This window comes from Protopterus annectens, chromosome 1.part1 (assembly GCF_019279795.1).
Source record: "Protopterus annectens isolate FY-2018-M chromosome 1.part1, PAN1.0, whole genome shotgun sequence".
NCBI classification, from domain to species: Eukaryota; Metazoa; Chordata; order Ceratodontiformes; family Protopteridae; genus Protopterus; species Protopterus annectens.
In genome coordinates, this window is record NC_056726.1 from 542132828 (window position 1) to 542145591 (window position 12764).

The window sequence follows — 12764 nt, forward strand, 5'->3', positions numbered from 1 at the left end:
CCACAACAGTCAGGAAATCCTATGTGGCACACCTCATCACTAAGGGTTTTGCATCCAGAAAAAAGGAGGTCATTGTCCCACTGTACTCAACCCTAATCAGACCCATTATAGTATACAACGCCCCATTTGGTATGTACCTCTCAAGACATCCGCAACAACTGGAAAGCCTGCAAAAATACCTCACTAAAAGAATCATAGGCTTAAAGCAGATGCCCTATGTTGACCATCTAAAAAAACTCCAGCTATACTCTGTCGCATATCATCTACTCAGTGGCGATCTCTGCTCAACATACAAGGCCATGTCAAACCCAGAGCTGCTGGACATGCTACACTGAAAGAAATCCCAATCCCTCAGTGACGCACGCTCCAGAGATCTAAACCTTGTCATCACAATGAACAAAATATGCTGGAGGGATAGGTTCCTGACTCAGAGACTCCCCAGACTCTGGAACAGACTGCCCATACATGTCAAGCAGAGCGCCTCTTTGGCCCTCTTCAAAAGGAACCTTGATGATTGGATGGGAGATAGGAAATTCACCCCGGGGATCGCATCAATCGCCCTGCTAGACAGGGATCCTGGGAAGTAAATACTGTGGGAAGAAATAGCCAGGGAATTATTATGGCTAGGCTTGTATAGGCCCTAGGGCCGATAGTCTAGTACCAACCTATGAGCCTATGAACATCTATACGTGTATGTATGGGTCTATGTCAGATGATTAACGGATCAAAATAACGAGCTGCATAAATCTGAAATTAAAAACACTGAACTGGATTTTTTTACTCATTGCCAATATTTCTGGGGATAGGGAACTTGTCTTTTTTCCAATGTGATGTGATTGTGGAGTTGTGGAGTTGTGTGTGTGTGTGTGTGTGTGTGTGTGTGTGTGTGTGTGTGTGTGTGGGCGCGCGTGTGTGTGCGTGTGTATTCATTATATATACGTGCACACACAGAGCTACTTCAGAAGCTCCAAGTTTCAAAACTTCGAATTTCAAATGATCAAGATAAGATCAAAGTTTTGAAACTCTGAAAACCTATTTAAAACATTTTTTTTCTTCTTTTTACATTTTTGCAAGGGGCAAGCCCCCCTGCACCCCCCGCTAAATTGATATACCAACTCAGAGACTGCATTACAGTGAGGAAAACGGTAAGTATCTTGTTCCGCTTTGTACAGCGCTCCCCATTCAAAACATTTGAAGTTTCAAAATTTCGATCATATGGTCTCGGCCTTTTGAAGTTCAAAGTTTTGAAACTTCGAGCTTCTGAAGGAGATTCATATATACACACACGTCATATATACATATATATATATATATATATATATATATATACACACATATATATATATATACATACACATATATATATATATATAGATACACATATATATATATATATATACATATATACATATATATATATATATATATATATATACATATGGATCTAGGACGTTTGATTGAAAGATCAAACGTCCGAATCCATAACCACCGAACACACATTAACGAAAGCGCTTTCGTTAAAGCGTGTTAATAAAAAAAAAAATCCTATGTTAATGTTTCTGCAGGGGGGCTTTACCCCTCCCTGCACCCCCCCCACACACCCCCTACTTTAATAATCACCCTCCAAAACCACACTACAGTGGGGAAAAGGGAATTTTCCCTTATCCACACTGTAGCACGGCCTCGGCAACAGGCATACTTACACGAAAGTGCTTCTTCGGGGAAAAGCACTTTCGCGCAAGTATGCTCGCCCTTAATGGATTTGGACGTTTGATCTTTCGATCAAAAGTCCTAGATCCATACACATATATATATCTATATCTTTTATATATATATATATATATATATATATATATATATATATATATATATATATATATATATATGTATGTGTGTGTGTGTGTGTGTATATACACATACATATATCTATATATATTTGTATAAGTGTGTGTGTGTACATACATAAAGTCATTTTTGTTTTACCACCAATGAGTAAAAAAGCTAGTTCAATGTTCTTTACTTTTGAATTTATGCAGTTTACTATGTGATGTATCAAGTATCTGACACAGACTCTTATGTAGACAGATTTTTACTACTTTCTGCCGTAAGTGGTCCTTTAAAGAATACTGTGTTCACAGCGCAAACTGCTGTTCCTATACTTTCCACAGTTTAAAACAAATAAAAAAAAGTATTTCTTTAGCACTATTTCATTTCTTATGTAGTACTCTTTTGCCTCCCTGCCTGTCAACCATCAGCCAACATGCTACTGGTCTTCAGAGCATTTGTTCCTCATCCAGCAGGGGCCTTCTACTCGATGATGCAAAAAGCAGACCACAGTGAAATACCATACAGGAAGGCATGAAGATATTTTGTGTCCCACCTACATCTACAGTCTGCTCTATCCAGCCAGGCAAAGTGCATCCTTGTCCTGGTGGCATGTGGACCTTGCTCAACTCTTCCAAGAATTGATGTAGGACCATCAATGCAGTTCAGAACAGATCCAGGTCCCCTGAATGCAAAACCATACAGCTGCCCCATCTCAAAAGTTCACATCATTAATGAAGCAAACCTAAGGGGAGTAATATTGTTATGCCATGTCCCTCCTTCTTGAAGCGGGGAAGAGTCCCCTGCATCATCATCAGGACTTGCATTAACTCCCTCCCCATTGATACATCTGCACTTTAGTACATGTGAAACACACATTATAGTTAATGGTTAAACAAAGCCAAGCACATGCAACAGATCAAAGCCATGTATCTGCGCATCTGCTTATGCTAGACTCTGGCAAATGCATTGATCAGACTTTCTCCCATCCAGATGGGTAAAGCCAGAAATGGTCACTCTCTTCTACCCATCCCCTGTTGATTCCACTAGCAGTTAGGCCACTAGTGAGATCCACATAATCTGGGTTATCATCAGAGCTTTATCTCTCTCCACCACATAGCCAACAGCATAGACTTGATTTGTTGTGTTCATTTCAAAAATGATTATTTTTTGTCCCATCAATGCTGTACCTTTATCTCTAGAATGTGTCTCTGCTCCCCAGAGTCACCACTGTACTTTGTTTGCATTAATACTGCCCTTGATTCCTTCGACCATTACCATCTCACGTTTCCTTTGAGAACTGTAGTACATCTTGCTCATATTTATGAAAATCAGAATTGCACCATAAACTCACTATGTAATGACCCAAGGAATGCAAAACATCTATTCCTCCATGACTCACCTCACTAGCATTGTTCAAGAAATCCACAGCATTTTCAGCTTTGATAAAATCCATAATGGTGAAACAATGATACTGAGTATAATCACCTTCTGTGTAGCCCTCAGCCTGAAAAACAAAGACAAGAAAAATTTGAGACAAAAATTAGAGCTATCAGAAACATAATGACCAGTCAGTATATTTCTGCCCTACATTCAATCAGACAAATTACAGGGAAGGTGTGGCAGTATAATGACATCAACTGCTTGCTTTCCATCACAAATATAGCTCAGTATAGTCAAGCCCGTACTTTTCTACCCTTTACCACATCATTACCACAAGGCAAAGAACAGATTCATCCAATGGAACCATCATCTATAGGCAGCATTAACAGCAAGAGATGGGAAAGCCCAAAATACTCCTCTGCTGTAGTCAGTAATGCTCTTCATTTACCAGATTAAAGTCTCTGAAACTTTGCAGTTCTAACATTCATCTACAATATCATACACACGAGAAGACACACAGATTCAACCACAAGTGATAGAAAACTTCAAGAATTCAGTCTAATTCCCAACCCCTTACTCAGGCTGTTCCAGTTAACTTACCTTGGGCTTCTTGTTAGAAACAAGGTCTCGAACAGTTTTGGCCTTCACTTCTACCTCTTGGAAAGCATGCTTGGGGTCAAAAAATTTGCTGTCTATTTTTTCTGGAGCAAGATACCCTGCAGAGTGGAAAATAAAAGAGAGTCTTTTTACCATGACTATTTCAATACTTCACAGACATCTGCAGTCAGTTATAATTTTCTTTTGCCTTTCCTAATTGTACTTCAAAATCAGCTGAGATTCCCACTTATCTAGATACAGGATTACAGCTAATTACTAGGCTGACAGCCCGGGTGGATCATTTGTGGCCTAGCCAAAGTGATACTCACTATAACTTAGCCTTTCTATAAGGGCTTGGGGAGGAGTCTGGGGAGTACCTGGGATTTCCTATTATTCCTTCCAGCTGTTGTTTAAGGAGAGTGAAGGATCTGCTTTGTTTAAAATGAAAGGAAAGCCTGTTACAGAGGAGGGAGATTGTTTGGGAGATGAATCTAACCCTCCAGCAGATTCTGTTTATGTGCAATGGACATTTAGGCCCTTGGTAAAGATGTTTCTGGAATTTGCAGATGTGCAGAAATTCACAAAGGTCAGGGTCAGTTGAGGCCTTCTAGGCTAGGCATAGGTCATTTCAAAGAAGTCTGTATGAGACAAAGATAAAGGTTGCAGTTTTATAGCATGATGCATGGGTCAGTGCTCAAGCCATTTACTTTCTTAGTGAGAAAATGCTTTAATCTTTCAGGATAGATGAACTGCTTGGTTAGCTACATAGCTGCATGCAAAAGGAAGAGCTATTACATTCAATTGCACAATGACTGATCATTGCTATTTAAAAATGTGCATGCTGACTGGACATCCCAACCAGTGTGCCCATTGTAATGTGTATACCGAGAGAAAAAAGTCCCACCACTAAAGCACCATCCAGCAGCCACACTTTTCTATTGGTATATGCTATGGTGGGACAATGCAAAACAGAAAAAAAGTCAGGTACGTTCTCAAAAATAAAGACACAGAAATGCACCCGATCTTCCTTCATTTTTTGCACTGACCTTCTGTAAAACTCACCAAACTCTCGTATCACTCCACTGTCCAAATTTTCAAAGAATATCCAGATGTTTGCCTCCTAAACCAGCAATAGGAATTCTCTTTTCTCCGTTGCTCATCTTCAACAGCACTGATGTACTGTGCAAGCAAGAGAACACAAGTCCCATACACATGCACAGAACATCAGAAACTGTTGAAGAATAAGGAAACAACATGGAAGACTAAAGCGCCATTGTACAAAGACATTTTAGAAAACCAACACAAAAAGAAAAAAGCCAGCATGGTAACTGGAAAAAAGCTTTAACAGGCCACAAATCAAATACAAACTTAGCACTTTCACCCTATAAACAATCAAGGCTTCATCAGAGTCAACCTAACGCATGTTACACATTCATTAAATAGAAAAAATACTTAAACAGCAGTCAATCAAAATTCATAATTAAGGATATTCATTTGATTAAAAACAGGCACTGCTTGTTTTTATATTCACATGTCCAAAAGTTATTCATCAATTTAAAATAATTATACATACAGTGAGCATATTAAACTTAAAAGTACATAACTACCTAATTAATGCAAAATAAATAATAAAAAAAAACTTTTTTTCTATTTTACTATTCTTGCTTGAAGTTTTAAAATATAATTCTAAGAAATATAGTGATTTTAAGATTTTTATTTTCTGATATAGACCAAGTAAATTGGAATGAAAGGGGAGGCAACTGTTAAAGTCTAAATTTTAGAATTTAAAGAAACACTTTGGTAACTAAGGTTAAATGCCACGAACAAACCTGGTATTAATGATCACTGTTTGATTGGTGGTATTTTAAAACTTCGAGCAAGAATAGTATAAAATATAGAGTGTTTTATTTACTAGGTTTGCATTAATTAAGTAGTTATGCTTTTTTAAGATTAATATATTCACTACATGTATACATATTTTAAACGAATGAATAACTTTTTGGACATGTGCCTTGAAGACAAGCAGTGTCTGTTTTTAATTAAGGATAACTTTGATTAAGCATGAATTTTGAATGGCTGCTGTTCAAGTATATTTTCTATTTAATGAGTAAGTAACATGGGTTAGGGTGACTCTGATGAAGCCTCAATTGTTTATAGGGCCAAAGCACCGAGTTTGTATTTGATCTGCGGCCTGACATTAATGCTTTTCTTCCCATTACTATGTCAGCTTTTTTGTTTTGTTTTGATTTTATTTATGTTCAAGCAAATTGTGAAGTTATTATTTAAGAAAAGTAAGACATTTCTTATTAAATAATGTCATTTTATAATAGCAATAACCCACTCATGGGTGTGGGTTTATAAGGATTTACCCAAAATTGGCTTTGTTTAACCACTTGGGCTTCATATCATACACCAATAAAAAAACAGATAAATACGCAGAGTGATGATGTAAAAATTAGACACTGGTGCTTTCCTACTTGCCTGTTAAAAAAGATAAATTTAAGGAATAAGTAGTGAATACAATTTGAGAATAATTAGGGAAGATAGAAATTCAGAAGGGACAACTAGTGAGTGGGATAAATTGTAACTGGGAATTAAAAACATGGTAGACAGACATGGAAACAAAGGAAGAGTAATTATTTAGAAGGGAGGACAAAGGTTAAAGCATTGCAGAAGAATGGGGATTGAGCAGAACAAGAACAGGAACAACTGCAGAGTGCTAAAGGGAAAATATGGGATTATCTGAATAATATGCATGAGTTTAGAAGGACTGGTGTCAAGCAACCATTTTTTGATAATTCCAGAGTGCAAACACTTAGTACAATGACCTGAGCAACAGAAAACAGAGTTGTTGTCAAACTGAAGAAGAATATGACAAGAAAAATGATTCCAGAGCCTATTATAAAAATTCCGGAAATTTTATGAAAATATAAATAAAGCAGAAGATTCTGGTAACCAAAAGCCACAAACCAAAATACTTACGGAAGACTTACATAATGCCAAAGTCAGAGGAAGATGAAGCTCAGCAGTTGATATCCAAAATAGGCAGGGATTAAATAAAAACAGTGATGTATAACTAATCAACTTGGAAGACCTCAGGAACAGAGGGTAATTCCTGCAGAAATTTGGAAGGTAGAAGGGAAGAAAATGATAAGATCTGGAAAATTTTGCTTAACAGCATTTTAAAAGGGGGGGGGGGAATGGGGAGCACTAGCATCTTGAAAGAGGGCAAAATTTAACTTTCGCTTAAATCAAACTATCTCAACACGTGACTAAAACAAAAAAAAAACACCAATGAAATATATACATTAAAAAACTTGAATTTACAAATTAAAAAAAGACAAAAAAATTGTAAATACATAAAAACTTATCACTCGTATCTTAGTTTTAAACCAGGTAATAATGACAAATGCTTATTAATATCTATAAGACATGGAGCATTCAATCTGAGCTGCCAAACAAATTCATAACTGAATTTGTCTTCCCAAAAGCACTTCTTTAATTAACTTGTACTTTGGAAATCACAAAGAATACAAATTTCTTAAAATTACTACAAACCAATGAATGCTTAAATAAGACATTACTATAACTCCTATTTCTGATGTCCAAACAATGCTTGTTGATGCATTCCCTAAGTGATCTCTCAGTTTTACTTAAGTAAAAAGCTTCACAATAGGTACACTAGGCTAAAAAGACTATTGCTTTCACTCTGCAATCAAATTTCCCTGACAATACACAACCGGTTACAACTGGCAACTGTCAAGTTATTCACGTCCAGGATAAATCTGCCCTGACTACATCTACCACACTTAGACATTTTACCTTTGTGTGCAATACAATTATCTGGCTCCCTCAAGAATTTGTTTAATATTACAATTTTTCCTAAAAGCAAACCTTGGAGTACTCCCCAGAATGTTCAGAGATGAACAGCCAATAACTTTTTACCAACTGGGCCAAATAATGTGACAAATGTCCCTCCTGACTACAGTGTACATAGCAATAAAGACATCAACTTCTTCATAGAACTCGCACGTTGATGTGGAAGATGAAAAGTCAGAATCCTTCAAAATTGATTTGTACTGCACTGCCCTCTTTTTTTAAACAATATATATGAAAAGATTATGAAAAGATCAAGACTATACCATCTATTAAAAAACATTTTAGGAACATCCAATTCAGCTTAAAAAAAAGGGAATCCAATAAAATAATTCTACAAATGCAAATCATCTGTTTCTTAATCATGCCACACTTTTGAAAAAAGGGTGACAGCTAGACCAATTTAAGAATTAGAAAATGCAGGCTTCCAAAAAAATAGTGGATTGATAACAAGTGACATACATAATCCTTCCAAATGTTGATATCCAAGTAATTAATTTCCACTTCAGATCTGAACCCTCAGATATGACATAGCCATTGTACAGCTCATGGCAACTAAAAAGCTCTCGAGCACCCTCCCTTACCCATAATGCCTCTCTCCTAATTATCTCAGATCTTGTTTGCATATAATCATAGAAAAAGATAGAATAGGAAATTACCTTAAATAAGGGTAAGACTATTTCTGGCTTTCACAATAGCCAATAACAAATTTAGGTCAACTCGCTCAACCAAAGGCCAAAAAGGTATACGGGTATGGTGGGTGGGTTTGTGAGGAACAAGTGAAAATGGACAATGCAGACAGAACGTTATGGGGAATACATAACTATTTCATCTGATGATGTAAATTTTCACTTTATCCTCACACTTGCAACAGAGTCCCCAGCTACCTTCTTTCCTGGATGGCCTCATGGGAGGATGTTCTTCAGAACCATTGAACTGAAACAAGCTCTACCCCTAGAAATCAAATCTAGCTTGCAGTCAGTATAAAGGGCATGAGGGCTAGCCCAGGTTGCTGCAGCACAAATGTCATCCATGGACACACTACACTGAAAAAGTGGCCACTGCTCTAGTGTAGTGAGCCTGCACAGGCTTTGGAAGTTCTAAATCTTGACTCATAAATGTAAGACATGCAGTCTGTACGCCGTTTAGCTAGAGTTACCTTGGTCACCGGAAGACCCAATCTATTTTCAGAGAAACAAAGAATCGGCTTTGTTTTCTTATGTCCTTTGTTCTATGAAGGTAAAAATGTAAATGTCTATGAACATCTAGTAAATGCAGCATATATTCACCTTTACTTGTGAAGTTAGGGAAGAAAACTGGCAGATTAATGGACCGGATGACAGTATTCTCTGAAAACTATCTTTGGTACCAAAAATATGGTTTTCTAAGACAGAAATTCAAGCTGACATGTAGCTGCTGGTTCAAAGGGAGGCAGTATAATTTTCTGTAATATTAGATTTAAGTCCCAAGGTGGTAAAGGATCTTTACACTGGGGAATGAGTAGAAGAGTTCCTCTCAAGAAGGCTTTGCATAGCTTATGTGAAACAAAGGAGGAATCATCAATTCCAATGTCAAAGTTAGAAAATGCAGATAGTTTCGATTTTATTGTAGAATATGCTGCTCCCTTATTAAATAGCTGCGCTACAAACTCTAAATAGTGTGGATAGGAGCTGAAAAAGGATGCACATAATTTTGTTGAGACCAAAGTATGAATCTCTTCCATTTACTGTTAGGTAACTTTTGTGCAGATGGCCTATGGGAGGACATTAGGATATGGCGCACTGGTGAGGAGAGCATAATAGGTTGTGTGGCTATTAGCAGAACTGCAGAAACCAAGATGTCAGATTGAGATTGTGAATGTTTGGATGAGGCATTCTTGTTGGGTGTGACAGAAGGTCTGGAACTGGGTTCAGAATCCATGGCTTCTTCCACAGGTGAGGCCAAAGAAAGGGAAATCAGACTGGTCGATGCCAATACAGAGCAATGCGGATTACTTTTTCCCTTTCTGAAGAAATTTAGGAATAGGTGGGGTTGGAGGAAAGGTTTATAATAGACCAGGAAGCCAACTGTGAGCAAGAAAATCCCTTGGGGGTTCCCCTGCTGGGGGGATTAGGACAAAGTAGTTGCTGCATTTGTTGTTCAGATGGGATGCAAAAAGATCGCAGCAAGGCTGACCACACTTGTGTAATACATCTTCCGTCACCTTCTGATTGAGAGAGCACTCATGACGCATGATGGACCTGCTCAACTTGTCTGCTATCCCTTTCAACTTTCCCGGAATGTGCTGTTACCAGAAAGTGGATGGACGAGATCGTCCACTGCCACACACTGAGCGCTTCTTGACACAGGGTTATGATTTGGTCCCCCCTTGCTTTTGATGTACCATACTACTGACACATTGTTCGACTGAATCACTATTGTCCCAACAGAGAGAGCATTCTGAAAGGCTTGCAACGCTAATAGCACTGGTCTCATCTCCAGGACATTTATGTGTGACTTGTTCTCTTGGGAAGATAAAGTGCCTTGGCCTGTTTTTCTCAGATAATGTCCCCCCAACCCTATCTGGGAAGAGTCCGTGATCACTGTGGCCTTGGGGAGCAGGGGGGACAAAGGGACGACCTTGAGTAAACTGTTCTGAGTGAATCCACTATGACAGATCCCTCTTGCAAGTGTTCATAGTCCTTATGGTGCTTGATATGGGTTGATGAAAGATGGACCACTGTACCGCTAGAAGCCACTGTAACAGACTCATTTGGAATCATGCTAGCGGGACCAGTATTATTGCTGCTGCCACTGAATCCAAAGCCTAAAGTACTGTTCGAGCAGATACCCTCAAACTGTGTAGTAACTTCCTGATCTGATCTCTTATGGTCACTACATGCTACCATCTCAATTGTGTTTATGCTTGCTCCTGTGAAGTCCAATTCTTGGGAAGGGAGTAGGTTTGACTTTTCTAATACCTAACAAAGAACACGTCTAAAGCACTATGTCTCTTGCCTGTAGAAGTAGATGCCTGGTTGGGGCGGTGATGAAACACTCGGAAATACCTGTTGTCTCAAGTGAGCTGCTACTACTGTCATACATTTGGTGAACACTCTGAGGGCTGTAGTGAGGCCAAATAGCAGTACTCTGAACTGGTAGTGACTGGCTCCTAGCCGGAAAGACAAATGACTTCTGGATCGCCTGTCCATCTTTATGTGGTAGTACGCATCCTGGAGGTCTATACAGCACATCCAATCATCCTTTCTCAAGAATGGGAGAATGGACTGAACCGTGACCATCTGGAACTTGCTCCGCTGAACTGATTTGTTTAATCTCCTGAGATCCAATATTGGTCTCCAGACCCCTGTCTTTTTTGGTACCCAAAAAGAACCTTGAATAGTACTGGATCCTCTCTGGTCTGGTGGAACTTCTTAGAAGACTCTCTTGTCCAGCAGCTTTTGTATCTGAATGTCTTCTTGATCCCTTTGACTGGGTGAAACATCTGGGAGTCTTTTGTTTTGGGGCTGTGGATGGGAAAAGGGAATGTAGTGTCCTCTAGATATTAACCTCTACACCCATTTATCATCTACTTCTCACCAGGCCCTCAGGTGCAGAGATAGTCGACCCCCGACTGCCTCCAGAGAAGGGAAAATAAAACTCCACTCAGGAGCTCTGACAGAGTTTCCCAAAGAACGCATCTCTGAACCCTTGATGATGCTGAGCTCCTCTGCCATGAGGGCAGTGTCTTCCATCTTTGTTCCCTCCACTGCCCCAAGCTGAACCTTCACCACCGGCATGAGGAAAAGACCCTTTTGATTTTCTGAATCACAATTTTCCACTGCTCCTCTGATTTTTTTTGAATATAGTCTAGGAGGAGTGGAAAAACGAATGCCCGCGACAGAAAGGGTCTTCCCATCTTTCTCGCACATGGACAGCGTATCTCTAACCTTTGGGCCAAATAGGGAAGTGCCGTCAAACGAAGTGTTGATAAAGATTTAAGGGACTCCGCAAAGTCGCACAAGGCATCCAGACCTGCCTCCTCATAGAAATACCTGAACCCACAGCTCTGCTTGCTCCTTCAGCTACATGTGAAATGAGCCTCATGCTGCCTCACTGCAGAAAAAAAAAAGACTTTGAAATTTACTGAGGTTCTCACCAAGGCACACTTGGCATGTGTCCCACCGTGTCCTAGTGTGATGCCTCCCTCAACCCTTAAAGAGGAGGATGAATTATTTCCCAAGTCTCAGGCTCAAATCCATTTGAGAGGCCGAACTTGAAGAACAGATTTCAAGCAGGTCACTCAGGTAGTATTTCATGCTGACAACAGAATGACCAAGTATACTATCAAGCCCCATTTACCTCTGAAAGCACTTTAAGGAGTTGTTCTGAGGTATTCTCAAGGGAGGGGGTATGGAAATTAACTCATTTAGGGGGAAGATGGAGTAAGGGGAAGCAGAAGTTTGTGATTTCTAAAGTACTTGAAGGACCTATGGTTGCTCTTCCTAGTGGTGTCTAGTTTCAATTTCTACTTAGACTTGGTAGTTTTTTTTTTTTAAACTTTCAAGCCATTTGTTTAAAGTTGAAAAGTTTTGTTTTAATAAAATTTGTTTACATCAGGGGCCTCTCTCAGTCATCTGGTCCACCTTGGCAATAAGCTCCTGTACCATATGTTCGTATGGAGGTACCAGGCTATCTGCCCGAAGGCATTTATAAGCCTAGCCAGAATGTGTTGGCTTTCGTCACCCCCTTAGATGAGTTCCCTGTGCCTCTGTCCAGCAGAGCCACTGAAGTGATCCCCGAGGTAAACTTTCTGTTTCCCATCCACTCGTTCAGGTTTCTCTTGAAGAGTGTTAGTGAAGAGCTCTGCCTAATGTAGATTGGAATCTTGTTCCAAAGCATGGGAAGACTCTGTGACAGGAATCTATCCCTCCAGCACATCATATTTATTGTTGTGGTGAGGTTCGAGGGGATATGGTTTTCTTTAGGTGGAGCATGTCCATCAATTCTGGGTTGGACATGGCCTTGTATGTCAGGCAGAGATCACCTCTGAGAAGGCAGTATGCAACTGAGTACAGCTGGGAGTTTCTTCAGTCGAGCTGCAT

General features: G+C 39.3%; 1 protein-coding gene across 1 annotated transcript in view; it reads right to left on the reverse strand.

Annotated features, from left to right (window-relative positions):
* FTSJ3 (FtsJ RNA 2'-O-methyltransferase 3) overlaps positions 1–12764 on the reverse strand; it is a 1310428-nt gene that overhangs the window by 393346 nt on the left and 904318 nt on the right. The window contains exons 7-8 of the mRNA XM_044076638.1: positions 3808–3923; positions 3227–3331 (exon numbers count right to left, since the gene is read on the reverse strand). Coding sequence (XP_043932573.1) covers positions 3227–3331; positions 3808–3923 — 221 coding nt within the window. The remainder of the gene's footprint in view (positions 1–3226; positions 3332–3807; positions 3924–12764) is intronic.